Source organism: Zonotrichia albicollis, chromosome 11 (genome assembly GCF_047830755.1).
Source record: "Zonotrichia albicollis isolate bZonAlb1 chromosome 11, bZonAlb1.hap1, whole genome shotgun sequence".
Taxonomy (NCBI): Eukaryota; Metazoa; Chordata; class Aves; order Passeriformes; family Passerellidae; genus Zonotrichia; species Zonotrichia albicollis.
In genome coordinates this window covers 3,217,650-3,244,135 of record NC_133829.1, presented here as the reverse complement: position 1 = coordinate 3,244,135, position 26,486 = coordinate 3,217,650, and the positions used below count along the sequence as shown (strand labels likewise).

At 44.8% G+C, this 26,486-nt stretch overlaps 1 protein-coding gene across 2 annotated transcripts in view; it reads right to left on the bottom strand.

Annotated features, from left to right (window-relative positions):
• ADAMTS17 (ADAM metallopeptidase with thrombospondin type 1 motif 17) overlaps nt 1-26,486 on the bottom strand; it is a 156,857-nt gene that overhangs the window by 103,910 nt on the left and 26,461 nt on the right. For both annotated transcript variants that reach the window (XM_074549183.1, XM_074549184.1), the window contains exons 5-7: nt 24,080-24,163; nt 23,586-23,743; nt 17,529-17,572 (exon numbers count right to left, since the gene is read on the bottom strand). In XM_074549183.1, the coding sequence (XP_074405284.1) occupies nt 17,529-17,572; nt 23,586-23,743; nt 24,080-24,163 (286 nt within the window). The remainder of the gene's footprint in view (nt 1-17,528; nt 17,573-23,585; nt 23,744-24,079; nt 24,164-26,486) is intronic.

Sequence of the window (26,486 nt, the reverse complement as noted above, 5' to 3'; positions counted from 1 at the left end):
AGGCCAAGTCTGGTTTATGGGGATCATCCAGAGGAGTGAACAGGGTGAGCTGTTCCTTCATTTATGAGAATGTCCTAATTCAAAGCTGGACATGCAATCTTAGTGGCACAGATTAATTTGGCTTAAAGATGGATAGTCCTCTAAGATGCCAATTTCTGTTAATCTTGCAGTAACAACATGGTTTCCATTAGAGTTTAATATTCATGTATGGAAACTGTTTCCTTCAGCAATAATTTTCATTGTTACTGCATTTAACAAAAACCACACAGGAAACAACACACTCATCATGAACCACAACTCCAGAAATTACAGTGCAACCATCCAGTGCAAGAGACACAGCTACAGTCAGTAGGAAAACAAGCTCATAATCACACCAGTGCAAGTCACAGTATTTTGAACTCAATTCTTTATAGAGGAAGAGCTTCTGATGTCATGGATCAGCTGATGGAAGTCACCAGGACTCCTGACAATACCCCCAGATCCTGACTTTCTGTGCCTGGGCAACTTGTTGCAAATGTGCATCAGCACAGAATCCTTTTATATAGCCTGCCCTGAATGTCACCATGACCCCTATAAAAACTCTGTTCACCACGACCTGCAGGGATGCAGCACAACTTTCCCAGAACTCAGCTGTCCTGTAGTACCCAATAAAATAACTTCTTCCTCTGAAAACACTGTCATTTTCAGTGTACACAACTGCTGTCAGAATCCCAAAAGCCCAGCAAGAAACATAAACAGCTGGAACACAAAGTGTAGGTACTTTCTCAATCTCCTGATTTTCATTACACTCACCCTGAAGGACTAACAGATCAAATCTCTCCCTGATATTCACAGTGCCAGCTGATGTTTCTGGAGCTCACAAGGATAAAGTCCTCAGAACACAAGGTCCTCACAGCACAAATGAGTGAAATGCTCAATACCTCTGACAGGAGATAGTTTTCAGTTTATTAGGAATAACTAGAGATCCTTGGCATTGAATATTGACACAACACCCAAGGGTCTGATGAGTGGCGCTGGATAACATTTCACAAGACCAGGGCTCCAGCTGAACAAGCCAGATTCAAGCAAGTGCCTCACTCTTTGTGGAAGGACTGTGATTCAGGCAGAAACACCCAAATTTTAGCCATGGCACCACTGCAGCTCCAGAGAACTCAGTCAATTCTTTCATCCCACACTGGAGCCCACGCAGGAGTGCACTGCCTATTTCCAAACAAATTACCTGACACCTAAACCAGCTGCCCTCCTCAGCACCTTCCTGATAAAAATACCTTTGTGAGGCCAGACCTCTTCATGTCTGTAAACCTGCAGAGGCAGCAAGATTTAATCATCAGAGCTCAGAGGAGTGCTTTTGCTATCTTCCTTTTCTCTGTTTAATTACCCTGCAGGACAGCAATTAATGGAGCCTGTGGAATCCCCTCCCCAGCACGGCCAACCCTCAGCTTCACCTCTCAGTCTTTCTGCAGGGCTTTTCTGTTTCTTGGGAACCCTCCTGAGGTTTTACAAGCTTAATGGATGAATCATTTATCTGCCCCTTTACCAACCTGCCCACACACAGACATTCCCCAACATAGCAAGAGCTTTATTCCAATGTTGTTTGCATTGGATTTGCACTCTGCTAATTCACTGATTTAGGCACAGGGGCTGCCCAGACAGTAGAAGAGCTCTAGAGACTGAGACCTCTCCCAGCTTCAGGGATATCTGTCCTCACCCACAACAGCAAATCCGTTTCAGACACCAAATGCAGTGAGATAAGACAGCTGAGAGATGCTCTAACACTTTTTTTGGCCAAGAAGATCCCTTTAACCAATGCCTACAAAAACATCATTATTCATGCTGCTTTATAAGAGCAGACAACCTTTGGAAACCCTCAGAGGTTTGGCATGGGCACCTCTGAAACCACATTCCTTTCCAGTGCCATTCACCAGGATCAAACACAAATATTCACCACACTGACCAGAGCTGAGGAGAGGTGTGAGGTCTAAATCACTGGATTTAGAGAAAGCTGGAAACAAGCACCCTGCTCAGCCCCATGGAGCAGATATCCATCAGGGACACAGGTGCCACTGATCTTGCCTTGCAGCAAGGGAATGCACTAAAAGCCCACCTGAAGTTCTTTCCAGCCCTACTTTTCTAAGCTTTTATGATAAAACACCAGGATCTGAGACCTCAGCAAAGCAGGAGATAAAAGAAATTCCCTGTGTCTCTGACATCTGCTCTTTGTTCAGCGTGACATCCCCCGTGCCATTAATGGCTCCTCCCTTTCAGCAACCATCACTCCCCTGGATGACAGCACATTAATAAATCCTCCCTTCCACGGAGACATGAGGAGTGCCTTAATTAACTGGGGCAGAGGAAGCAGGGTATCATCTCCATGTTTACTCTACTTTGATATGCTAACAGCCACATTCCAGAGAGCTTCTCCCCAACACTCCCCAGAGCCTGGGCTGCTGCTGAATGCAGATCTCAAACACAGCTCCTTCCTGCAATCCTGTTTCTCCAGTTAAATAGGGAGTTTGGGACATTTAGTCCAAATCAGAGCACCATTCCTGAATGCTGATTCCTAAAGCCAGGCAGCTAATTCACCATCTGCCTACAGACATCACAGCCTGGTGCTGAAAGCCTCCATGCTCACACACACACAGGGATTACATGGGCTGGATCACTCCAAGATATATTAGGACAGCTGCTGAGAGGAAAGGCAGAGGAAGAGCTGACCAGGTGGATCTGAGAGAGGGATTCCAGCTGGGGATTGGACTGAGTGAGTTAACACACTGTGGTGGGAAGAATACAGAAGCCTGGCATAATTCATATTTAGTGAAGAAGGCAGGAAGAGAAATGGGAAGAGATAAGGGAATGAGAAGAGACAGGGACAGAAAAGTAGCAAATGGAGATAATATGGGTTTTCCAGAAGGCTTCAGGAAACATGACTTTGATCTCGTAGGCAGCAGGGAGTCACTTCTGAGGGAGGCAGGGGTCAAGGAGGGCAGCAGATAAGATCAGAAAGGAAGATGAGCTCCCTGAGAATGTCTGTGTGTACTCACTGCTGGAGAAAAACGGATCTCCAGCCCTGGGTCAGAAGTCTCTGGCATCATGGGTTCACTGAGGAATTTCTGAACAAGTCTGAGGACATGGAATTGTTCAGGCAGGGAGGTGTGGGCAAAACCTGGCACTGAGCATAAAGGAGGGACAGCTGCTGGAACTGGTATAGGAACAAGAGATGGAAATCAGAGAGATACAAGATAGTGAGAGAAAATGAGGGAGGCACAGGGGACAATGTTGTTCAGGGATACCTCACACCAGACAAGAATCAGATCTGGCAGAAGGCAGCAGAGATCTGATGCTTTTGAAAGGCTACAGGAACAGAGACTGAGAACTCAAAGAAAACATCACCAACAACAGGGAAACCAAGCTGCAAATCAGGATTTGCATCCTGGCCCTCCAAAGTCACCTCTGCCTGGGGCATTTGGATTTGAATATCTTGTGTTGGACTCATGGTGCTCAGGGGAGGAACCTGCCAGTCCTTCCCACAGCTGCTGGAGAGTTAAGCAGGACCTTCCCTTCCCACCTGCATGGAAACATCAGCATGACAATATGGAAAAGGCAGGCAGCCCATCAGGGCAGCAGCAGGACTCAGCACTGGGTTCAGGGTTTATGGAGCTCTGGGAGTAAATGTCTTTCACTGCAGTGGCTGCAGCACAGAGACACAGGATAAAAACGACTCCACATCTCTCACCTGCTGGATAGCTTGAGAAAAGGAGACAGCTCCAAACCTGCTCTTGCTCTAAACAGCCTTTATGAATCTCATCCTTCCCTTTCCCAGATGTTATCAGAGTCAGTATTTCAGTATTTTCATTTTGACCTGTGCTGTGTGGTGGAAGAGGCCTGAACTCAAGAATTGCATCAGTTGTCCCCTAAGCTGCATCTTTCAGGAAATAAATAACTCACCAAAAAAAAGATAAAACTATAACTCTTCCATTCCCAGCACTCTGCTACATGCCTGTGTCAGTCTGCCAACACCTGTCCTCAGGATGGATTCCCACCTGCAGGCTTCCACCCCCCAAGGAATGGAAAAGCAACCCTGGCACTGCCTGCCATAGCTGCAGCTCTGCAAACTGTGTAGGGTTCTGAAACCAGCCTGGGGCTATTTTCATCTTCCTTTTTTCAGATAAGTTCTGTCAATTCCACTTTTGGACTTGTCAGTTTGTCCCTGCAACTCATCTGAGCCACCTGCTTCAACAGAGGGCCTGAATTCAGAGAGAAGGAAGAAAAATATCAAATCAGAGCTTTTAATGAGACTGCTAACAGTTTCATGAAAAGGAATGGAATTCAGCTCAGAAGGGATTCTGGAGCCTTTAAATTCCTCACTATCTCCCTTCCAGAATGAAAAGACAAGGTCAGACTTGGCAATAATTCAGAAAAAATATTTGGAGTCTCTGTACCAAACAGCATCTGCTTTAAGAGCAAACACTCAGGGTCCAGAATTCAGTTCCAGTTTTCCCCTTCCTGTAGTTACAAACACTAAGAAACTCATGAAGCTTTGCAAATATAATTAAAAGATTCTTTCAACAGTTCCAAGAGCTTTCCTGAGCCATGCCTATCTCACCCCACTGTGGTGCTGGTCAGGGGGGGCCTCATGAGCAAGGATCAGTCCTGCAATGGTTAAACAACATTAATGAACAATATTTCAGTGTCTGGAGAGTGTCAGCCCAGTCTGCTGAGCGTTCTGGAGATGGCTGAACACCTGTGCTGCTGATGAATGGCATTCTTCCACAGCTCCCCATTAAATTGTTCCCATGTTCTTACAGAATGACTCAGCAATCGTTACTCCCAGAACCTGAATGAATCTGTACTTCTGAAACACGTTCATATTAAAGTGTACTTTATTTTTAGGTGCTGTATGCATGTCAAAGTTGTTCTCCTGGCAACATCAGGTGAGCTGCAGGGAAGGCAGCAAACAGGATGATGCACAGTGATCCAACCCCAAACAGACCCTTTCCCAAACTGCTCCTGTGATATTTCTCATCTGCAGCTGCCACATCCTGACTTCCAGGGCTGCTGAAGCTCCTGGCTTCACACTGGTGAGCTGCCAGCCAGCACTGATAAACTCATTTAGAAATTCTTGATTCAGCCCTTCTGTGTTAATTCTTTGCTGAGTGCTGATTTAACCTCACAGCCTGACAACCCCCAGTGCTGTGCCTGATAAGGGTAATGGGGTTGAGTTACTCTGCTAAGTCAGAGCTTGGGTTGCAAAGCCGCTCCCCAGCACCTCTGCTGCCAGGGCTGGGGAGTGAAAATGATCCTTCCATGGCAGCAGGCAGTGAGTGCCATGGCTCTGCTCCTCTCCTCACACACCACCAACAGGCATCACACTTCTTCTGGTAGGGCACAATACCACCAAGGAAAGGGAGGTGAGAATAAATAAAAAATCCCTAAATTTATTGCAAAATTAATGGCTCGATTTCCTAGAGATTACCACTTCCACTTGGGGCTCCTGATGTAAATATGGATGCTGCAATCTTTCCCTCACTGGCAGCATCAGAGGGAGATGGCTCCTTCCTCTGCTCAGCTTCCCAATTTTCAGAAAACTTCTGAGAGCCTAATATTTCTGAGCTCCATATCCTCAGGTTTGATTCCAATTGGCCAATGGGTTATAAAAATATTATGGAACAACCATCACTGGGGGAGACAGACATGAGCACAAAGCACACACAGGGCACAGACACACCCACCAAACCAGGGTAAAATATTTGGGTTACTGCTAACCCAAAGGGCCTCTCCTCTGGGTTCCCAAACAGAGCTGCCCATCCTGGCCCAGGAAGGGAGTGACCCTCAGGGTGGTTTATGCAGACATAACACATCACAGCATCAGCCTGACTGAAGAGAAGCAATGGATAATTTCAGAGGTAACATGGCTGGAGATATTTTTAATATGTCCTGAATCTAATTTTTAAAGTACCCCTTTCTCTAGATTGCTCAGAAATGAAATGCCACCTTTAAAGCCACCAGCTACAGAGAAATTCTCACTCTGAAAAAGACCAGCCTGAGCTTTTCTCACACTTCATAAAAAGAAATCTCTCATGTTCAAACTTGAGCTCCAGTGAAAGAAAACACAACTTTGGATGAATAGCACTGAGCTCCCTGCAATGACTGACAGCAGCCAGAGAGTCCCTGGTGCCTCACAGCCACAAGTCAAGGCACAGCCCCAGTCCTGGGGCCTTTATGGACTCAATTCAGAAGTGACAGCCCGGGAGGCTGACAGTGACAGCATTAAAGAAAATTGTCACAGCATCCTGCAGGAGCCAGGGACACTTTGTGCTCATGTCACTGCTCCAGGACTTTGTGCTGAAGTTCTCCCAACAGGGACAGAAGTGCCCCTTCTAGTCCCACGTGTTTCTAAATAAAACACCCCAGGAAATGCAGGAGCTCCTCAATACCTGCCTGGGTGACACTTCCAGTTGTGAGCCAAAGCTCTGTGTCCCTGACTGAGAATTCTGTGCTGGGTGTGCAGCACATGGTTCATCATGGAAAGGGCCAAATGCTCTCAGAATCCAGCCCTGTGCTCTGAGCCAGGAGCATCACACCCTGCACAGCTCCTCAGGTGCAGAGAGACATCCCAGGGAATGCCAGCACAGGAGGGCTGTGCCAGGAACCTCTGGCCCTCCCTTGGCTCCCCAGAGGGAGAAGGGAAATGGAAAATCCAAGTGAGACACATAACCCATAGAAAGAAATCTGGGGCAAATCAGAGAACACCATGGAAAAAGGAATCAGATACCAGGAGGAAGAACATGAAACTGAAAAATAATTATTGAACTCTGGTGTGGTAACAGACATTGCTGAAAGGAAACTACAAAGTTTAGAACTTCAGCAGCCCTTAAGCAACAATTTTGCAGGATCCCAGGATTCCCACAGGAAAGCACCTCTATTCAGATGCTGCTGAATGTGGTACAGGTCAGGCAGGAATCACAGGGAAACCATCTGGCAGGGCAGAGCAGCTCCAGTGAACAATGCTGCCCCTCTGAAGTGAACAGACACTTGGAAGAGCCATCAAAGGGATTAGAAGGAGCACCAGCACTTCCCCAGGAGCCAGGACACAGGTCAAGAGAGCTATAGCAGGAGTTTCATCCACTCTTGGACCCAGACAAGACCAAGCTGGAGACAACATTTGCTCTCTGACTGACAGAGCCAGAAAAGCAAACAAACTGGAGCACACAAAAGAAACAGGAGCATACACGTTTCTTAAACAGAAATATAAAACATACATTCTAAATAGAAATCTAACTTCAGCCTATTTTTCTGTCATTTCAAGAACAACAAAGTCTGATTAGACTGATTGACTCGTTTTCAATAAATAAAAACATCCACATAGAGTTTCCTAACTCACTGGCCAGTTTTCTTATAAATAACTGCAGTGTTTACACTGTTTGTCTGCTACAGCACAAATACTGCTGTACATGCTGGAGCTTGATGGATGATATTAGCAAAACCAACAAGCAGATCCTCAGCAGAACACTCATGTGTACCCAGCAGCCAGCCATGGCCAGGCAGAGCCTTAGTGCAAACAGCCCCACAAAAATGTATGACACAAGCACACAAAACCAACAAATGCCTTCAACCTGCTGACTGCTCATCACCACCAACCAAAGCAGGAATACAAGGCTAATTCCAAGCTATGCAAACACAGAAATCCTTCACATTCTACAAATCATGCTGAAAGAGTACAGGAGGACAAAGATATTTGATGGGTTGAGTCTATGGGTTTTACTGTTATTAGTCTGATAAGTTCAATATATTTCTATCAGCTGATCTAAAAGGTAAAAAGACTTGTCAAACTAATCCAGGCAAAACCCTTGCACATTATAGGATTCTGAATCTGAAATTAGTAAACATACTAATGTTTGAACCTGTGTTCAAATAAAATTCCAAGGAAATCCACTTCTGTTCAAGGGACAGTTTATACACAAATATACACACATATATATGTATATACACCTGTCAGTGATAACTTGGCTAAAATGTCACTATCTGTAGTCACATTCCTATCTAAACTGGCAAGGACTTGATAAAGAAACCCCAGTATTTTCTACAAGGAATATCTGATCAAATCTGTATGTGTAAAATTCAAAGTATTCTGCCATGCATTTAGAGACAGTAATTTATTTCCAGAATGTGTCTGTGCATTCTTGGGTCAGCTCAAAATTTCATCACCTTCCCCACAGCACCTGCCATTAATATTTCCAGTCATGGAATGAGCTTGTAGTGGATCACAGCTGGCTGGTGCACACTCCCTACTGAATTTTCAGCACACTGGTAAACACAGGGAACATTTTCAATGTCTGGTAAACACAGGGAAGATTTTCAGTGCTGCAAAGTACTGTTAGATACCCAATTCCTATTTGCATTACGTGGAGCACAATCCCAGCTGAAAAGCTTGGAGCTTGTGCTGAGGCAGGGGAGAATTGTTAAATAAAATCCAACAGCATTCCAAGGATTTAAAGTGACTTTCAGTCTACTCAGTGCACTTGGTGCAGCAAAATCCTGCCAGGACCAGACACCCTGCAAAATGGGTTAGGTATAATACCAGGTCATGTTACCAGATGATCAACCAAAGCTGGGAAAAAAACAATTCAAATGAAAAAAAAAATCAGCACAGATCAAAATCCCTTCTTGGGGAAGGGGAGGGAAAGTTTTATGCACACTTCCCACTGTGGTTTTCTTGGTTATGACCAGTAAAATCTCATCTCTACGTTATTTAAAACTCACTCTCAAAACTGCACTTCACCTTGGCAGCTGCAAAACAAAAGAAATGTAAAAGTACAGTAGGCAACTGTCCTTCATTTCCTTCCTTTACTCTTACATATCCTGTGTGCAACTGGAATGCTTCTATTTGATTATCCAGTGGAGCAAATGCTACAATGAATGCAATCATGCCTTATTACCCTGCATGTCTGCAGCCTATTGCACAGCTATGTACAGATGTTTTTACACAAGCTTGGTTTTCTAGCTACAGGGTCTATAAAACAATAGGAACTATCTGAAATGTTTTCAAGCCAGCAAAGGATAAAGGCACTGTAAAGCAGTCAACTGGATAAAAGCCATCTATGTCTGACAGGAGAAGAAAAACCTCCGAGGTTTCTCGATTATAAACGCGTCAGCTTTCTGGAAGTGCTGCAGTCTGCAGCAAACTGACCAGGAATGTGTAAACACAGGGGAAAATAAGGACCCAGGCAGTGGAAAGGAGGAACACAAACCTCTGGCCTGTTGAAGGGCTTAACCACTATTTCACTGACCTGAAGAACTGGATGGTGCCCAAGGAAGTAGAGCTGCCTCTGGTAGCCTTGCACCATGGGGATCACTGCTCTGATCTCTTCGGTACAGAGCTTTGGATTTTACTGAGGAAAGGCCCTGTTTACAAATTCATTTCCTTCTCCTCTCAATACATTCTTTTTTTTTTCCCCAATAAAATACAGTGCAAAAAGCCCTGAATGTGTTGTTTCATGGTCTGTCAGGGAGGCACCAGGAATTAACGGGTACGGCGCCGGGCTGGAAATGGGGATGTGCAAAATCATTCTATGTTCTTGGATGAGAACCAGGGAGAAATGGTTTTTATGAGTCTCATTTTCCCCTGTCCACCTGGCCTGAAGCGTGTCATAGCAGAAAATTCTGCTTTCTGCTGCAGAGAGCCCGGGGTTGGCATTCCCAGCCCAGAGGGGTTATTTATAGAGCACTGACAGCAGGTCTGACACCGTGGAAAAGAAATACTATTTATCTTTCCACAACCTTTTATAACAAATGGGGAAGTAAGAAGCAGGGTGAGCTATGAAAGCAGAATTGATGATTTTATTTGTTTTATGATCATTCTGGTGAGAATCCCCCAGAGAAACAAACCCCTCAGCAAGGGGAAGTGATGGAGCTGCAGAGCGAAGCAGTGCAGCAAGCATGGCAAATCTCCATTTACATGGATGAGGCAAGAGACAAGAGCAGAAATACTACAAACCCCAAAAGACACGAATGGTCTGTCCACAGACCAAATGTAATGAGCTTGTTCTGCTCGTGTCTGCCTCAAAGGCTTCTCAGCCTCACACACACAGTAGCCAGGAGCAGTTCCAGAGCTTTTCCTGACAGTTGTTTGGCACAGTGGGCTTAGCTGGACATTATTTAGGCTCCCGCTTCTCTGTTTGCAAACACAATGACCCCTTTCCGAGATAAACAGCAGAGATTTCTTTAAATCATCATTAAATGCTGCTTAGCCATAAGCAAAGCCTTGGTTCTCAAGCAGTGTCCCACAAATCATCTCTAATTTAGGAAACAACTGAGGCACAAAGATATCTAGGAAATAAAACTGTAATTTAGAAGTTCTAGCACAGTATATTCAGGAGAACCAAAACCCTAAGACCTGCCTGTCATACAAAATAAAATATTAAAATATTACACTTCTGATTGTTTTTTCTCCATGCCAGCATGAAAATGTACTGAATTGCTTCTGAAGGACACTATCCTGTAAATTCACTGGGAATTGTTAGTTCAAACAGTCCTAACAAGCCTTTTCCCCCAGAGTGATTGTATGTCAAAGCCCCAGACATAGCACAGGGTGAGGGGGAAAGAGATGGGGAGAGGAACATCACACACAGGTATCTCCCCTTTAAGCTATGAGACCAAAATTCCCAGGTGCTTTGTGTACATGTCTATATAATTTCACACAGACAGAAATGGCCCTGGAGTGGAATGCAGGACGTGTTTGCACCTGCACCAGTCAAGCTGCACAATGATTTAGCACATAAAGTGATTTATGAGATGGAGCTGAAATCAAAGAATAAAGTCAGAGTATCAGAAAAAATATCAACAAAGTCATGGCAAATATTTTCCCTCGTGACTTACTCCTTTCAATAAAGGCAGCAGACAGAAGCTTAGTTACCCACTGGTGAGACACCAGGCTGGGATTTGGGCTGGAGCCCTGGATTCCTGAGGGGAAAGGACCATAGTTCTGGTAGCCACTGAATTTTGTGAATAAAGCCAGGCTGGATGGGACTGGAACAACCTGGTGTAGTGGAAAATGTCTCATGGCAGAGGGCTGGAATGAGCTGGGCTTTGATGGTCCCAAATCATTCTAGAATTCTATGATAATTCTATCAAGATGCATTTCATTCAAACAGGAATCAGCACCACCCTGTATAATGCTGAGATGTAATAGCCTGGAGAATATTTACTCAATAATATGTTGCCTGGTAAAGCACTATGGGTCCTTTCCACAGCATTTTAGGCAGTTGCTCACTTGCATTTATCAAAACACATCCCCATGAACCATTAATAAAACCATGGGAGAAGGCAAAGCTTTCAAGGTAAAATCAGCCTAAACATCCAGCACCAGCTTTGGGGAGAGGCACAACAAAGACAAAAGCTCTGTCAAAGTCAGAAGGTCAGGAGGGAGCAATCAACAAGAAAAGCAAGATTTAGGATGAGCAGAGACAAGCCAACAAACTAAAACAGGGTGGGAAGTTGATGGGAAGATTTTGGACACGCCGCCCTACATCTGACAATGACTGTGAACATATTTCAGACTGACAATGAGTGAACATATTTCAGAAACCAGCTTAAACATCAATGAGCATTAATTCCCAATAGCAGTTTGAGGGAGGAGATGAAAGGCCAGGTACAGAGCAGGAAGTGTGTTATTCCTCCCTGCTGACAGTGTTTAGTTCCAGCTCCCTGAGAACAAGCTTCAAACACACACCACACTGTTTTATCTGCTGGGATGGGTGGGCATGACAGACAGATAAATAATGGGAAAATAAAAGGGCCTGAAACACATTTTGGGGCTGCAAAAGGAAAATGATGTATTGAGGAGAACTAATGAGGAACTGCTGGAGGTTTACGAAGACTGAAGTGGAGAAAATGTAGGGAAACTCCGTGACCTCGGTGGGCACGTCCCAGGTCTGAGTGATGGAAACCAGACCCTGCAGGGCCCCTGGGAACAGCAGCTCTGCCTGCCCAGGCCCAGCTGAGCGAAGGCAACACGAAGGAACAGAACTGACAAGAGCTCCTATGAGCCCTGAACTAACCCCAAAGAGAAACAGAGAAAAGGAAAGGGAAGGGAGTTAATCATGAGAGCAACTGAGGGTCTGTGAGACCTCCAAGCTGGGAACTGGAAATACATGGAAGAGGGAAAAATGAGAAATGTACAGAAAAACCTGTAACCAATCCTCTCCCCACTAAACACTTACATTTGTTTTAATTTCCCAAGTTATTTCCTTCACCCAAGACATGAAACAGAGAGAAAATTTTAAAAGCTGACATAACTGTGAGTCGATAGCACTCCCAGATTGGTAAATTCCCAAAGAGAAGAGTGATCATATTTTCTACAAAAACTCCTTGCAGCAGGACAATGTGAGCTCCCAGCTAAGGACAGCACCTTTTTCAGCCAAGGAGCTCAAGAATCCACCAGTGCCCTCCATACATGGAATGAATAAAGACAAACTTAAACAAGACTACTGAGCTGCAAAGCAAACCCAAAGGCAAATAAAATTCAAATGCTCTACTCTTCCTAACAACAACAGCAGAATGTAAGATGGTATCAGGAGGATTGCATGTCTCAGGCAACATCTAAGAGCAGGAGCAGGATCCTGACCCCAGAGAAGCCACCACCAAGACTCTGAGGCCGGTGTGAGCAGGATTCTCCTCTGGGCTTTAGTGCACAGCGAGGCAGCCTGGCTGAAGCCACATCCCAAAACAAGAAAAGGAAAAGCACAGACAGGACACTGAGTGAGGCAGAGCAAGGGTTACAGCAGCAGGAATTCCCAAGTACCTGAGTGGCTGTGCTTATCCCAGGGCTCTGTTGAGATTTATGCAATCTCATATTACACTTGCTTGGCACATGAATTTTTAGTGGGAATTTGGAAGAGGAGGGATTGCTGGCTGGTGAAGAGAAACTGGAAGGCTGTGGTGGGTAGGGTGGGTAGTGATGAATATGCCCAATAGCACAGCTCAGCACTGTCTGGGTTGTGCAGCCCAGCATTTATTCCCTAGCAACCAAAAGGCAAGGGAAAAACTCTCCCACTGCACTGGACCACAGCTCCCCATGGTTCCTAAAGCAGCAGCCTGACTCCACTGCCCTGCAGAGCCACAAGTGACAGAAATTTGCAGTGCTCTGAGGTCCCTTTCTTTCCCAAACACCAAATCAAGTTGACAGTGTTTTTTTAAGAGGCATTTTAACCTCCAGTGTGCTCATTTTAATGCATTAAGCTGGGTTTGGGTTTGGTCTGAAGGACAGTCCCAGCAAGGCTTTTGCTAAAGCCAGGCACTGCTGCTCTAATGAATTGTTTTAAGCAGCAGGTATTTCTATTTATTCTGGCATCAAATAAAAACCCGCCCTGGAATATACAGAAACATTCAACATGAACCACTATGGAAAATGTTTTTAATGTGAGAATTCCTTTTCCACTCAGAGCAAACCAGCTAGTCTTTTCCCTTTCCTTGGGGATGAATTCTCTGTTGTGACACTGGCAAGGCACTGCAATCAATACAACCCAGGGAGGAAGATTTAAATGAACAGTACAGGCAGGATGACCAGAACTGTCTCCTGCTGTGGACAGGCCAGCCAGAGGTGACAAAAGGCCAAGGAAAAGATTAAAATGTGCAGTCCCTTATTCAGGTGTTTTACATGGAATAAAAAAGCCTACTTGGAGACACAGACCACAGCTCCTCTTTTGCCAAACCTGGGCATATTTTGAAATACTTTACTGCAATAAACAGCCAGGAGATGGGAATGTTTTTCTCCAAACACTGATTCACTTGTGGAAAGAGTCTGGAAAACTGTGTTTCTCAATCACCTCCACTCTGTGCTTGGTTTTCTCCAGGCAGCTATTCCTTCAGCTCAGCCTGCCCCTCTGCAGTACACACACTTACTCTGCTTTCTTTTCCCCAACATCAGGCCACAGAGGAGCCCATGTGACTGCAGCAGAGGTAAAGTCATTTTTAACCAGGGCAATTTAAGGATATTTAAGACACATTCTCATTTTCCATTTCCCAATTCCACACTGCCCCCAATTTTATTATTAGCTGAATACAGGGAAGCTTCAGCCTGGATCTGGGGTAACATGTACACTGAGGAATGAAGGCCAAGCTTTGCCTTGAAATATGCAGGATCATTCCTAACTAACCATAAAGCTGCTTATTTGGCACTGGCAGTGGAAATATTGAACGAAAGGGGCATTCTCAATCTGCTTATGTCACAGGAAGGTTGGATTCTGACAGTGTGCAAGGCTCCAAGCTGCAGCCTGATATTAATAGCAAGACATTAAACTGGCAGTTTGGCTGGCTGGGACAGCTCTGCTGGAACAGAGATTGCTCTGCAGGAAACGGCAGCTCTGGGTGAGGGATGAGCCCAAAGCAGACTCGGGAATTGTGACTGGTGTGTGACAAGGCTGTGTCACACAAAGAGAACCTTCCTGTCACACTGAGGACTGGATCCCACAGCAGAGGCTGTTGAAACACCACAGTTCCACACAGGAATATTGTTTTCCTTCTGTCCACCTCCTCTGGAATCCACCCATTCCCAAGCCTACCTTACCCAACCAAGTAGAGCAACAAGCATTAACAAACAATTTCTCACACAAACATGGTTCTGTTCCACTGAGGTATCACCCCGAGACACACCTACACATTTTCCCCATTTTTGAGCTTGTTTCTGCCATTATGTAACCCTCCACACTACCCTGGCAGCTGGGCCAAGAAAATTTGAACTAAGTCCCCAGAGCAACTGGTTTCAGTGAGGGGCCCCTGCCAGAACACAAATACAAACCTCCTGCTGCTGCTTTCTCGCTGGGTCTGCATGGCAGGCAAAAACTCCAGACAGGTTTTTCAATATGGATCTTCCAGAGCACAAATGAACACCTCTTATGAGCCATTTAAACTTCATAATCCCACTTCCCAACAACAGCTGGGCCTCAAGGCTTCCACCAGGGTAAGTTCTTATTTCTCACAATGTAAAGAAAATCAAGGCATTGTCACTGAAAATAACATTACCTACAGCACTCTGAGTCCTCTTATTTCAGGACATATAACCCAACAGATTCCTTAGAGTCTCTTGAACATGACTAAGCAACATTAGATTCTAGAATTGTACTACATCACACCCCCAAGAACCCCACACTCTTCACAGGAGACTTTCCTCAGCCATGCAATCTCCTGTAGCTTTGCACTCAAAAATCCTCATTTCACAGAGGGAGACAGAAGCATTCAGAATGCAAGTGACTTGCCAAATGTCACAAAATGAGTCTGTGCCAGAGGTGGGAATAGAAATCAGGAGTCTGAGAGTCCAGATTCTCTGCCTTATATAGAGCAGAGGTCTCCCGGTTTAGGAGAGCTCACTGCATTTACAGGATGGCAGCATTGGCATTGCAAGGGCCACCCTCAGCCATAAGCAGGTATAAAAACACACATGAATCGGCTGAGATGTTCTTCTTCTGTTCAGTGTAAAGCAAGAAATGAAAGCAAGCTGCTGTTGTAGAGGACTTTGGGGAGCGCAGCAACCTCAGCATAACCACTAAGACCAAACCTGATGTCACTCCTGGACTCATTTCTTGCTCCCACAGGCAGCCCTGCTGATTTGGGAGGGGTATCTGGGAGCTGGAGTGAGAAACAGCAATCTGGCAACAGCAGAGATGGCTGAAACACCAAGATAAACCTTCCTAAGCCAGCATGGAGGATCAATGGGCATCCACCTGTCTCAATTGTTGCAGTCATATTAAGCCCAAGCCAAAGCCATGTTACACTGCTGCTCATATCACCCAGGTGTGTGCACATGGCATGGAAGCCTGGCTATTAAAAACCTATTTATCTACAACTCACACCTGCTTTTCCCAATCCTGACAAAGGAGGACAACCAGAGAATCTCTGGCATGGTTAAAATTCAGTACTCCCAACACTACCACTTTCTCAAACCAGCTGCGTGTCACAAAAGAACATGGATTAATTTATTCTTCCTCTGCCATGAAAAAATCCAAAGGGCACAACAAGGCCAAATGGGGCACAGAAAATGCATAAGTGAAGATATAAGTGCTTTGCTGCCACATAATCAAACTGTCAGAGGAGAAGGTAGGAAAAGCAGGACTGAAGAGAGCAAAGAGGCCAGACTGGTCTTGTCCCAGGAATATTCACTCTCTAAATATCTTGGAAAACTGTGCTGGAAAGAGTAACAAGTGAGTTTAATCTTCATTGCTGTGATCTACTACTTTCTCCACTGCAGCCACAGTGTGCAGCAAGCAGCAGCACAAGAAATAACTTGGGTATTGTAAGAACAGAAAAGAAGTCATAAAAATATTTCCTTAGTCATGCTGTCTCTGGTAATATAATTCCCTGAATAGAGATCTTCAACAATACTCTCTTTAAATATGGAAAGAGCTCTGACTTTAGTCAGCATGTGTCTTCCATCAGCTTCTCTCTCTTTTTGTTTTTTAACTTCTTTATTGTGTCTTAGCACAGCCACCTCCAGGTGCAGGCACACAGTGTAAAAACCTTCCTCAGTGGAAGTGTGTTTTCTATTGGACACAGAATAAACGCATTGTGAGGGATTCCAAATGGAAAAAGCTTGGACACAGAGGCCAGGCCTTGCTCATGGGCATGCATCCTCCAGCTCTGTATTTCCTCCTTTCACCTGATCCCCACAGCAGGGAGGGCAGGAGCTGCATTCCAAGATGAGCCTTCCACAGGGCTCCTGCTGAAGGCACATCCCTCCCTGCCCCACATCACCCACTGCCCACAACCCCTGCAAGTGTCTCCCCTGAACACTGGGGTGTAAGAACAGCTGAAAATTAGGATCCATCCCAAGTTTACACAGAATGGAGGATGAGGGGCCACCTGACTTTGAGGCAAGTTCAAAAAAATTCATGCTATCATCATAGAGAGGATGTTGAGCTGTGCCTCCAAACACTGCTGCCACTGTGGGGATTAAACAAAAACAAACCAGGAGAACACTGTGAAGGTTACTGCTACCTGAGTGAAATAAATAAACAAAGTATTTAATGTGTGGGATGTAAGGACCCTGTGTGTGCAGGCTTTGGACACAAGTAAAGGCGGTTAGGAAGTAGGAGGAGCAGGAGGCTGAAAAGAAGATTTAACTTGGCTTTCCCACAATGAGGTATTCTTCTCCAGTGTCTCAGTGCCAGCTTGATCTGGGAATGTCACACAGGTTCTTACAATGAGAAATACACTCCTTAGTTAGCAAATTCTTGTTTGAGGTGAGAGAATTGAAAGGAACATTATACAGACACACCAAGAGGCAGTTTCTTCTGCATCCACTCCAAAGAAGCAGAAATACTCAAGAATAACTCCTGAACCCAGAGACCTCCAGGGCTTAGGAGGGGTTAAAATTTAATGCCTTATTTATAGCTCATACTAATCCATATCTGCATCACAGAGGTACACAGAACAGCAAAACCAACATACAGAAAACCAAGGGGTGAAATATTGCCCAGAACACCCCTCTCAGCACAGAGGTGCCTATCAAAATCCCCTCCCCTGCCTCTTGCACTTACCCACAGTGTCACAAGGCTCGTCTTTGTGCACGCAGAAATCTGTCCTAGAAAGAAAAACAGAACAGAAGTGAAATGTATCCTGTGCCTCCAGAGCAGGGGGAAGCAGAGGTGCATGACTCACATATCATGGGTGTTGAGGTCTGGGATTTTGTAAGGCTGCTGTGCAGTGTACACGATGACAACACAGATAGCAGCCCTGATTGCTACTGAGATTACAGAGAATTATGTGAATCAGCCCCATCTACCACAGTCCCACCATCAGACCTAAGATCAGCACCTAAACCAGCCCTGCCTCAGTCTGTGATGTCACATTTATTCCATAAATTAAAGCTAAAGCTCCTTCCACAAAAGAATTGTAACAATAAGAAGCAGACACCCTGTGATGGACCCTGAAAGACAGTGGGAGTAGGAGATGAGTGAAGGCACAGAACTAATAATATGTACCCAGAAATTCTCAATTCTTCACTAGAATAGAAAAGAGCACAAAAAAAGGAGGACTAAACAGAGAAAGACAGATGTTGACACAAAAGAAAAAGGAGAATTCAGGATTTTCCTGGTAATGGGTAAATGGGTAAAACTTCAGCTAAACTTATAACACTCAGATTTGCCATGTTATGGTTCAAATCCAAGACAGAGAGGTTCAAGAGACTCCACTTGTTCCCCACATCTCATCAAGGCAGGAGAAGACACTACAGATGCCAGTGGCACCCACAAATCAGCCAGGGATCCATGGAGCTGTATTAAACAGAATAAAAGCCTTGAAGCTCACCACCAAAGCACTGACACTACTGACACTTCATGTGAGATTTGGTACATGAGGTTCCTCATGACAGGAAAACAAGTGTGTGTGTGGGGAAAAGTATTTTATAACTAAATTAATATCCTGAATGCATTTCAAGAAGCACTTAGACCTAAACTTTTAGGAGCTCTCTTCACCAGGGCTGCTTTGCAGTGCAATCCACAATGAAGAGGAGTTGCAGAGAAACATCAGGTGTGCTCAAACATTTCAGAAGTTCTTTAACCCAAGGGAAGCTGAGGAACTGTAGTCTCTATCACCTTGGCTTTTCTCACCCTGGGAGGAGGCAAGAGAATCCCACTGGTACATTTGGAGTGTGCCATTTGAAATGCCTGAGTCCCCTTGGGGTTTGGAGTGTAAGAGTTTGGCAGGAGGAGGATCAAAAATACTCTGAGAAAGATAAATACTTAGAAAAAGAAAATACTTAGAAGAAATATAAAAATAGATAAATATTAAAAGTGCTCTTTCCTTGAAGAAAGTTATGAAATTAGGGTTTATAGGAAAAGGGATTTAAGGCCCAGGACTGTTGCTGATTAATCCAGACCCTCCACACCAAACTCCTTTGAAAGCCACAAATCAAGCTGTCAAGGGCTTGGAAGGAGAGCACAAACAGCCATTCCCAGCTCTTGTTCAGCACACATTGAAAACCAACCACGCTTCAGTGCAGAAAAACCATAACAACCATCAAAGTGTTAAAAAAATCAGACAGAAACCAACCAAAAATCGGAAGCTACGACCACACACCAGCCCCAGCTTTCATTTTTCACTGCAGCCTGTGTCTCAACACCTTGGCATTGCAGCCTTCCCAAGGAAGACTAATGACGGTCTCCTGACGGAGCTGGCACCAGCGCGCCTGCTCGGCTTCCCAGAGCCAGCTTGACAGAGGTTTATTTAAGGACTTATTATGTTATATAAACTGCTAAATCAAACAGATGCTTTTCTTGTGACAACAGATAGCTGAACTATTAGTGGATGGCAGGAGGCCACAGCTAGAAAAGCCTTTCTCTCCCTCCAGAGCCTGTCCAGCCCTGCAAATAACGCACAGAATTTCTGCTGCTCGCGCTGTCCCACACCAAAAGGTGTCTGGCACTTTCTGGCAGCTCCACAGAGGAATTACCACCATGCCAGTAAATAAGGAGTTAGTAAATGATCCAGCACACCTTGCAGACTCTCCTACAGAGGTAGAACAACCATTGTGTGTGAAGAGAGTGCTGTGGTGCTGTTTGGTCAGGGAAAGGCTTGAAGCACATCAGCAGCAGAATTGGACATCGCTGGCAAATCAAGTAAAAAACCTGCTCAGCCCATCCTTAAAAGTGTCATAAACACAAGACCAAGAGACTCCATCTTCTGTTCAAATACACCAGGATTTAAACCATCTGGACCATTGCAAATATTTTACCCCAAAACTGTGTGGCCAAACAGAAAAGCACATCCAGACCTTTAGTCACAAACCAGCTTGGTGGGTCTCAGTCTGCTTCCAAAGGCAAGGGCACACCTCATCACAAAGCCCATGCTGAAACTCCTACAGTCCTTCCCTGGCAGCCAGAGGGAGAACACTGCATGGAAAGGTGCTGAGAGTGATCTGTCTCACCTGTAGCTCAGTCACACCTGTGATTTAAATGGTCCCATCCTGGCACATGACACTGATTTGCTTTTAAAAAGGTTTCAATCACAGGTGTCTCTCTGGCACACTTTTGAGCTCAACTGCATGGGTAATTTTGAAGAGAGAGCTTGACATGACTGATACTATAATGATACTCAACAATGCAGGAAAGGTATTTTAATATTTATTGCATGTGCAAAGGTCTCTTACCACAGAGACACAGTCCTGTTAGCAGAATTTTTTACAGAGCTGTGTTGAAATAAAACTCTTACTGCAGGAGCTGCAGCTCAAGTCCAACATCTGACCCTATCACACGAGGTCTTGGATAATCAACATTGAAATCACAGCTCTAGCTGTGAATCAGTTTTACTCTTCACTTTTAACCATTCACTGAGTCAAGCAGGACACAAGTTCTGATCCTGTGACCTGTGAAATTCTCAGTCATTATCATGGGTGGTACCCAGCAGAGGTTTCCACTAGCAGAGTACAACAATTCTCAAAAAAATTACAAGAGTTTAGTTGTTTTGTTCAATAAAAATAGCTAGAAGAGCTCAGAACTCCTCCTACAGTCACTCTTCCATCTGGCTCCCACCAACTGGAAAAAAATACCTAACTGTGCTAAGCTGAACTCTGCAATTCAAGTCCTTCCTGTGAGAAAGAAGGACAGAAGTTGAACTGTGCAACAGGAATAAGAAGCATTCTGTTAAGTGGCCATTCCCAGCATCCTTCAAAGGACATCTTTCGACCAGTCTAACCCTGCAGGGTCATAAAGCTAAAGGACACAGGAAATGGTACAGTGCAGGACCTGCCAAAATAAACTTTCCACATCCATAGGTACATTCAGCAGCACGATGTGCCCAGTTTCCTCCATGCACAGTGAATTCCTCCATTTGCCCATTTAATGGGAAGGCAAAGAGCTGGAGAAGTGTGGAAGGGAGGACCAGGCTGTAAATGGAACAACTCCACCACTGTGTCAGGAGAAAACAAGTCTTTGCTTAAAGACAGCTCTGAATTCTGTTCCTGTCAGTGCTGGGACATTCTTTGCTCTGCTATCACATCACCTACAGTCTAATAGCTGACCCAAACACCTCCAGCCAGGAGCTGGGATAACATCAGTGTGCCTGAAGATTTCCCAGGAATGCAAAAGACAGAGGGATCAAGAGAGGGAATGTGTTTCAAATGAGAAATGCTTCTAAAATCACTAAGACTCAGATTCTGCAGACAGAAGTTATTCTTGTCAGCTGCCTGGTAAAATATGAAGTACACTATCCAAAGATGCAAGAGACTTGAATTTCTGCAAGTTCAAAACCAGAATCTGAATGAGGAAAGTCTGATGGTTATAGGGACCACAGCACGATATTCAGACATTCAGGGCTGTGGCAGATTATTCCCACTGTCTCACTTATTTACTGAGCTGCACAATGCATCTTATTCCATAGGCACAGTGTCCCTTACCTGGAACTCAGGTGGATACCATTAAAATCCCACAAGAGGAATATTTGCCACCTATGCAATCTACTTTTGCATACAAATGAGGGTATGGGAAACATCACTTAGAGGTGAAGTTTCAAAAGGCAAGAGTGCCTTGGTGTTTCAAATGAACCCAGCCAGACTGGAACCAGAGGGATTTCTTCAGAGCTTGACCCCAAAGAATCTGTTTCTAGTCCTTAAAGCAGCTGCAGCTGCTGAAAATTCAGCTTCTGCTTTTCCTGGCGCAATTGCTCGTGCTGGACATGCTGCTGCTCCCACTGCTCTACCACTGGTCCATCTGTACCGTCTGGGGAGGGTCCAGGGACACACACACACACATTTCCAAAGCCAAGAGAAGAAAAATGCATTTCCCTGACACAGGCATGGGGCTGCTGGCCCAGAAGCCCTCCAAGCAATGCAGCATCCTCCATGCAGAGAAGCAGGATGGGTTAATGATGACAGGACAAGCAAGAAGGGAGGAAAGACTCCAAGTGCACACTGCTGATCTCTCCAGCAGCCAAAATGCTGCTGCTGTGCACAGCCATGTGCTCCCTGGCCTGAGCCTTCTCACCAAAGCTGAATCTGGTTTCTAACCCAACCAAACCTGAACTTTCCCAGCTATTCCCACTGCAAAACCCTGCAAATCCACTGAACAATTCCTCCTACCAATTCTTTTACAGTTCTTCCTCAGAAGCCTAAGTCCAGCTCATTTAGCCTGACATTATGCATTCAGTTTTGAGAGCAGCAGAGATGAAATGCTCTGCTCATTCCCCCCACCCTGTGCTCAGAGCCCATCAGAAGAGATTCCCTCTGCCTCACTTGTCATGCAGGACAACTGGATACCCAGATGAGGTTAACAAAAATGTTAGTTATTTATTTAGGCCCTGATCCAGTGGAGCACATGCTTAACTACAACCAGGATGTGCAGCCAGTTGACTTCAAAGGAACTATTCCCCCTGTCTAAACTGTTAAATATCTGCACAAGTGCCTGGTGCAGTGCAGTGAATACAGAGGAGGGAGCAGGGGCTGGGGGAGCTGCACACATGTCTGGGGAGGAGATTGCTCAGGAACTTTGCTGGCCTCACGCCCTGCTCACCAGCTCTTGCACTGAACACTCACCACAATCCCATGGACAGTTTGCAGTGGGGCTGTTAACACGAATCTAACACTGGAGATTATTGCAATCAGGATGGCAGTTTATACAAAAACATGTATTTCTACTTAAACTGTTGGCAGAGAAAAGAAGTAAAAGAGGTGAGTAATATTGAACTGCAATACAGATATTTCCTGTCTCAAACTGGGGGACAAGGGGGTAGGAAGTAGTGTTTTTCTAGCACCATTACACCATAATTTTGTGCTCACTTTCATTATTCAGCGATCATTTCTGTAAAAATTAATATTTTTACATCTTAAAGGATGCAAAAAACTTAAAACACCATGAATTCGCTGTTCAGAATTTGTAGTAACTGTGAGGAACATGGGACTTGCATTGTATTGTGAGGTTGAGCTCAGAAAATTAGAGGAAAAAAGATTGCTGTCCCTAAACACCCTTTTTCTTGCTTTATCTGATGTGTTTGACAGATCAGTAAGTTCAGAATTACAAAGTGCAAAGAATTTTGATCAAATATTTCTATAAAGTTCATTTCACATCTGAAATAAATGCATGAGTTTTCAAATACACAAACCAATCAGGAATGACACCCCTTCTCTATTTCAGTTGTGATAGAGGAGAGTTGTTAAAGTGGTTATTTCCTTGGGCAAAAAGAGAAAACTAATTTCCCTCTTTCTTTAGGAGATAACTCCCTGCCCTCTGCTGTCACACTCTCTGCTCAGCTGATTCACCCCAAGCTGCACACAGAGCACCTGAGCTCAGCTGTGTTCAGTTCCTCACCTTCCTTCTCCCAGGAAGAAGGGCTCCAAAACCTCCCTGTTTTTTGCACTCCTACCAGCTGGGGTGAGGAAAAGCCCCCCTGTGCTACAGCCACGTGCTGACCCTGACTGTGACACCTTGGCTCAAGGGGAGAGATGCTTTGGTACAGCCTTGTTAAGAATGCACAAAAACAACACAGAGCACTTTCTGAGCCACCTGAGCAGCAAATGTGTCATCTTCTTCTTACATTTCTGCCTGACAGCTAACCCCATCACTGACCATGGCTGTGACAAACTGATAAACCACACCTTCCCATACCTGGTCACAAAAACAGCAGCATCCACAGGAGGGGTGTCATCCCTGGCACCAGGAACCTGGTTGTTACCAAGGTATTTTGCCCCACCATATTCTTCATTTTGCCACTGACAGAAGCTCTCCAGAGATCTCTCTCCATGATGCCCGATAGACAACTTTGCCTTTGGGAGAAAATAAATAATAATAAAAATATATATATATATAAAAGGAGAAATTATTATCCCCAGTCTTTAGATAAAGCATCAGACCTCTCTGTAACACCTAACTTCATACTGGTTTGCAGCTACAGGCAGACAACTTTACCAGGAAGGATAAATAAAAGGATTCTGGTTCCTTTCACTCCCACAGCCCCTGCACTTCCCACCTTTAACGCTGCCTGGTGAAGTGGAACAGGGAACTCCTCAGAGATTGTGATGCTGAGGCCCCACATCCCCCTCCCAGCCTGTGGGACAGCACAGAGCAGTGCCAGGAGCAGGAGAAAAGGGGCTGGGACTCACAGGGCGACTGTGGAGCAGGACTAGCTTGGTCACTCGAATGTTGACTTTAATTCCCAGGCTTTGATGCTGGAACATGTTGTACACCTGTCAAAAAGCAAAAAAAAAAAAACCATCCAAAGCTTGTTAGTAGAAATATCAAGACCTAGTAATGGTAGAAGAAACTAATTGTGACTAAAGTTAGACATTTCTCCTTTTAAAAATTTACACAAAAACTCCCCCCACATGGATTGTGCTACTACACTCAATAAAATAAAGAATATTTAAGAGTTGCTGTGAAAAGGAGAAAAATATTCCAAAGGAGCTCTAAAGATAAAGTCTCAGGAGCATGGACATACGTTATGAAGCATTCAACTACCATGGATCTTCAGCATTTAAATATCAGAGATATCTGAATGCAAGATGAAATAATGGTGTGTTTTAGACTTCAGGAAATAGAATGGAAAAGCAATTTCCCTCTGTTATTTTCATATCTTATATAAGAGAATAGTAATAAGGCAGCACATAATGACACAAGCCTCAGGAAATACAAAAATAGCACCGGAAACTACCTTACTACTTTCTCCAGATTTTGCATTCCAGCTCAGATACTTCACCTCATTTTTATAGGTTAGAACATAAGATCTTAATTGATCCCAGGATTCTATTCCACCCATTTCTCAGTGTACAAATGTTTTAACTAGACAGTATCAAAAAAGGTGAGGGTTTATTTCAAAAGGTGCAAAAGGCCACATAAAAGGCCTTGGGTGAATATTGTATCCCCTACTTGGTCAAAAAAACCAAAATCAAGACCAGTGAAGTGAGACTCCTGACAAATGAGAGGCAGGTTTGGCCCCAGGTAAGCAATATTCCTTGCTCACTGCTCCTTTGGCTACAAGCATCACCCAGGCTCAGAAACTTCCTACAGCAAACCTCAGGCACGAGCACATCTTGCACATCATGCTTTCAACGCCTGGTATTTTTCCTATTTGTGCAAATGCTCAGGAATGTGCTCAGTGGAAGAAGCTCTCCAGTGTTTGGGGTTGGATTTAAGCACACACATAAATGTTTCCTACAATTTAGGCACAGATTGCAAGACAGAGCTACTCAGTGTTTGACCCAGTGACCTCCAGCTGAGCACAAGGAGCCATTTCTCTACCCTGGGCTGGTGTACAAGTGCACACAAGGGCTGGCACTATTTGCTCAGCCTGGGGATGTGCTGGGAGAGCACTTCAGGCCCCTCTCTACAGACAAGGGACAAACTTGACATTTGCACAGAAGGGCTCTGACAGACGACTCCTGTGTAAGTGGAGACCTGCTGTACCACTACAGAGGCTGACAAACACTCCCTGGGATGGATGATGGATGGATGGATGGATGGATGATGGATGGATGGATGGATGGATGGATGGATGGATGGATGGATGATGGATTGAGGGATGGATGGATGGATGGATGATGGATGGATGGATGATGGATTGAGGGATGGATGGATGGAGGGATGGATGGATGATGGATGGAGGGATGGATGGATGGATGGATGGATGCATGATGGATGGATGGATGGATGGATGGATGGATGGATGGATGGAGGGATGGATGGATGATGGATGGATGATGGATGGATGGATGGATGGATGGATGGATGATGGATGGATGGATGATGGATGGATGGATGATGGATGGATGGATGGATGGATGGATGGATGATGGATGGATGGATGATGGATGGATGGATGGATGGAGGGATGGATGGATGGATGGATGGATGGATGAATGGATCTTTGGTGTCCCAGCTCTCCACTAGCTCTGGCCATCCCATGAAGTTCCCACTCATGGCACGAGAATAATCCCAGCAAACAGGTCCTTATCACTGAGCTGCTGGCTGCTGGTGCTTTGCTTCCCATCAGAGCAGCCAAGCTGCCTCCAGAGCCAGCACAGACAAATCCAAACACCACTGATTCCAAAGGCTGTTTGCCCTGGCAACACTTGCCCACCAAGCACCAGCTGCTGGACAGTTCAGGATGGCATCTTGAAAGCTGCCAGCCCTTCCTCCTTTTCTCTTGTGCTCTCTATCCCAAAGATAACTCTGATTGCACTTTTATTCCCATCCACCAGTGATATCAGCAGCAATTGGACACTAAACCAAAAAAAAAAGTCCCTGGGAGTGCAAGAGGCTCCACTTTGCTTGTTTATTCAAGCTTTGTTTGCTTATTTTCTTAAATGAAGGCCAAAGGAGCCCCAGGCTGATGGTATTGCCTTGAAGGAACATTAACCTTTCCCTCTGAGAGGGAGATCACTTAACAGTTACAGGCAACACACACTTGACTTGGAGAAAATTTAATTTGCCAATTAAAATAATTTGTATACAGAGAAAAAAAAATAAATTAAAACAACATCTTCCCTTTACCTCATCTTTACTCCTGCATTC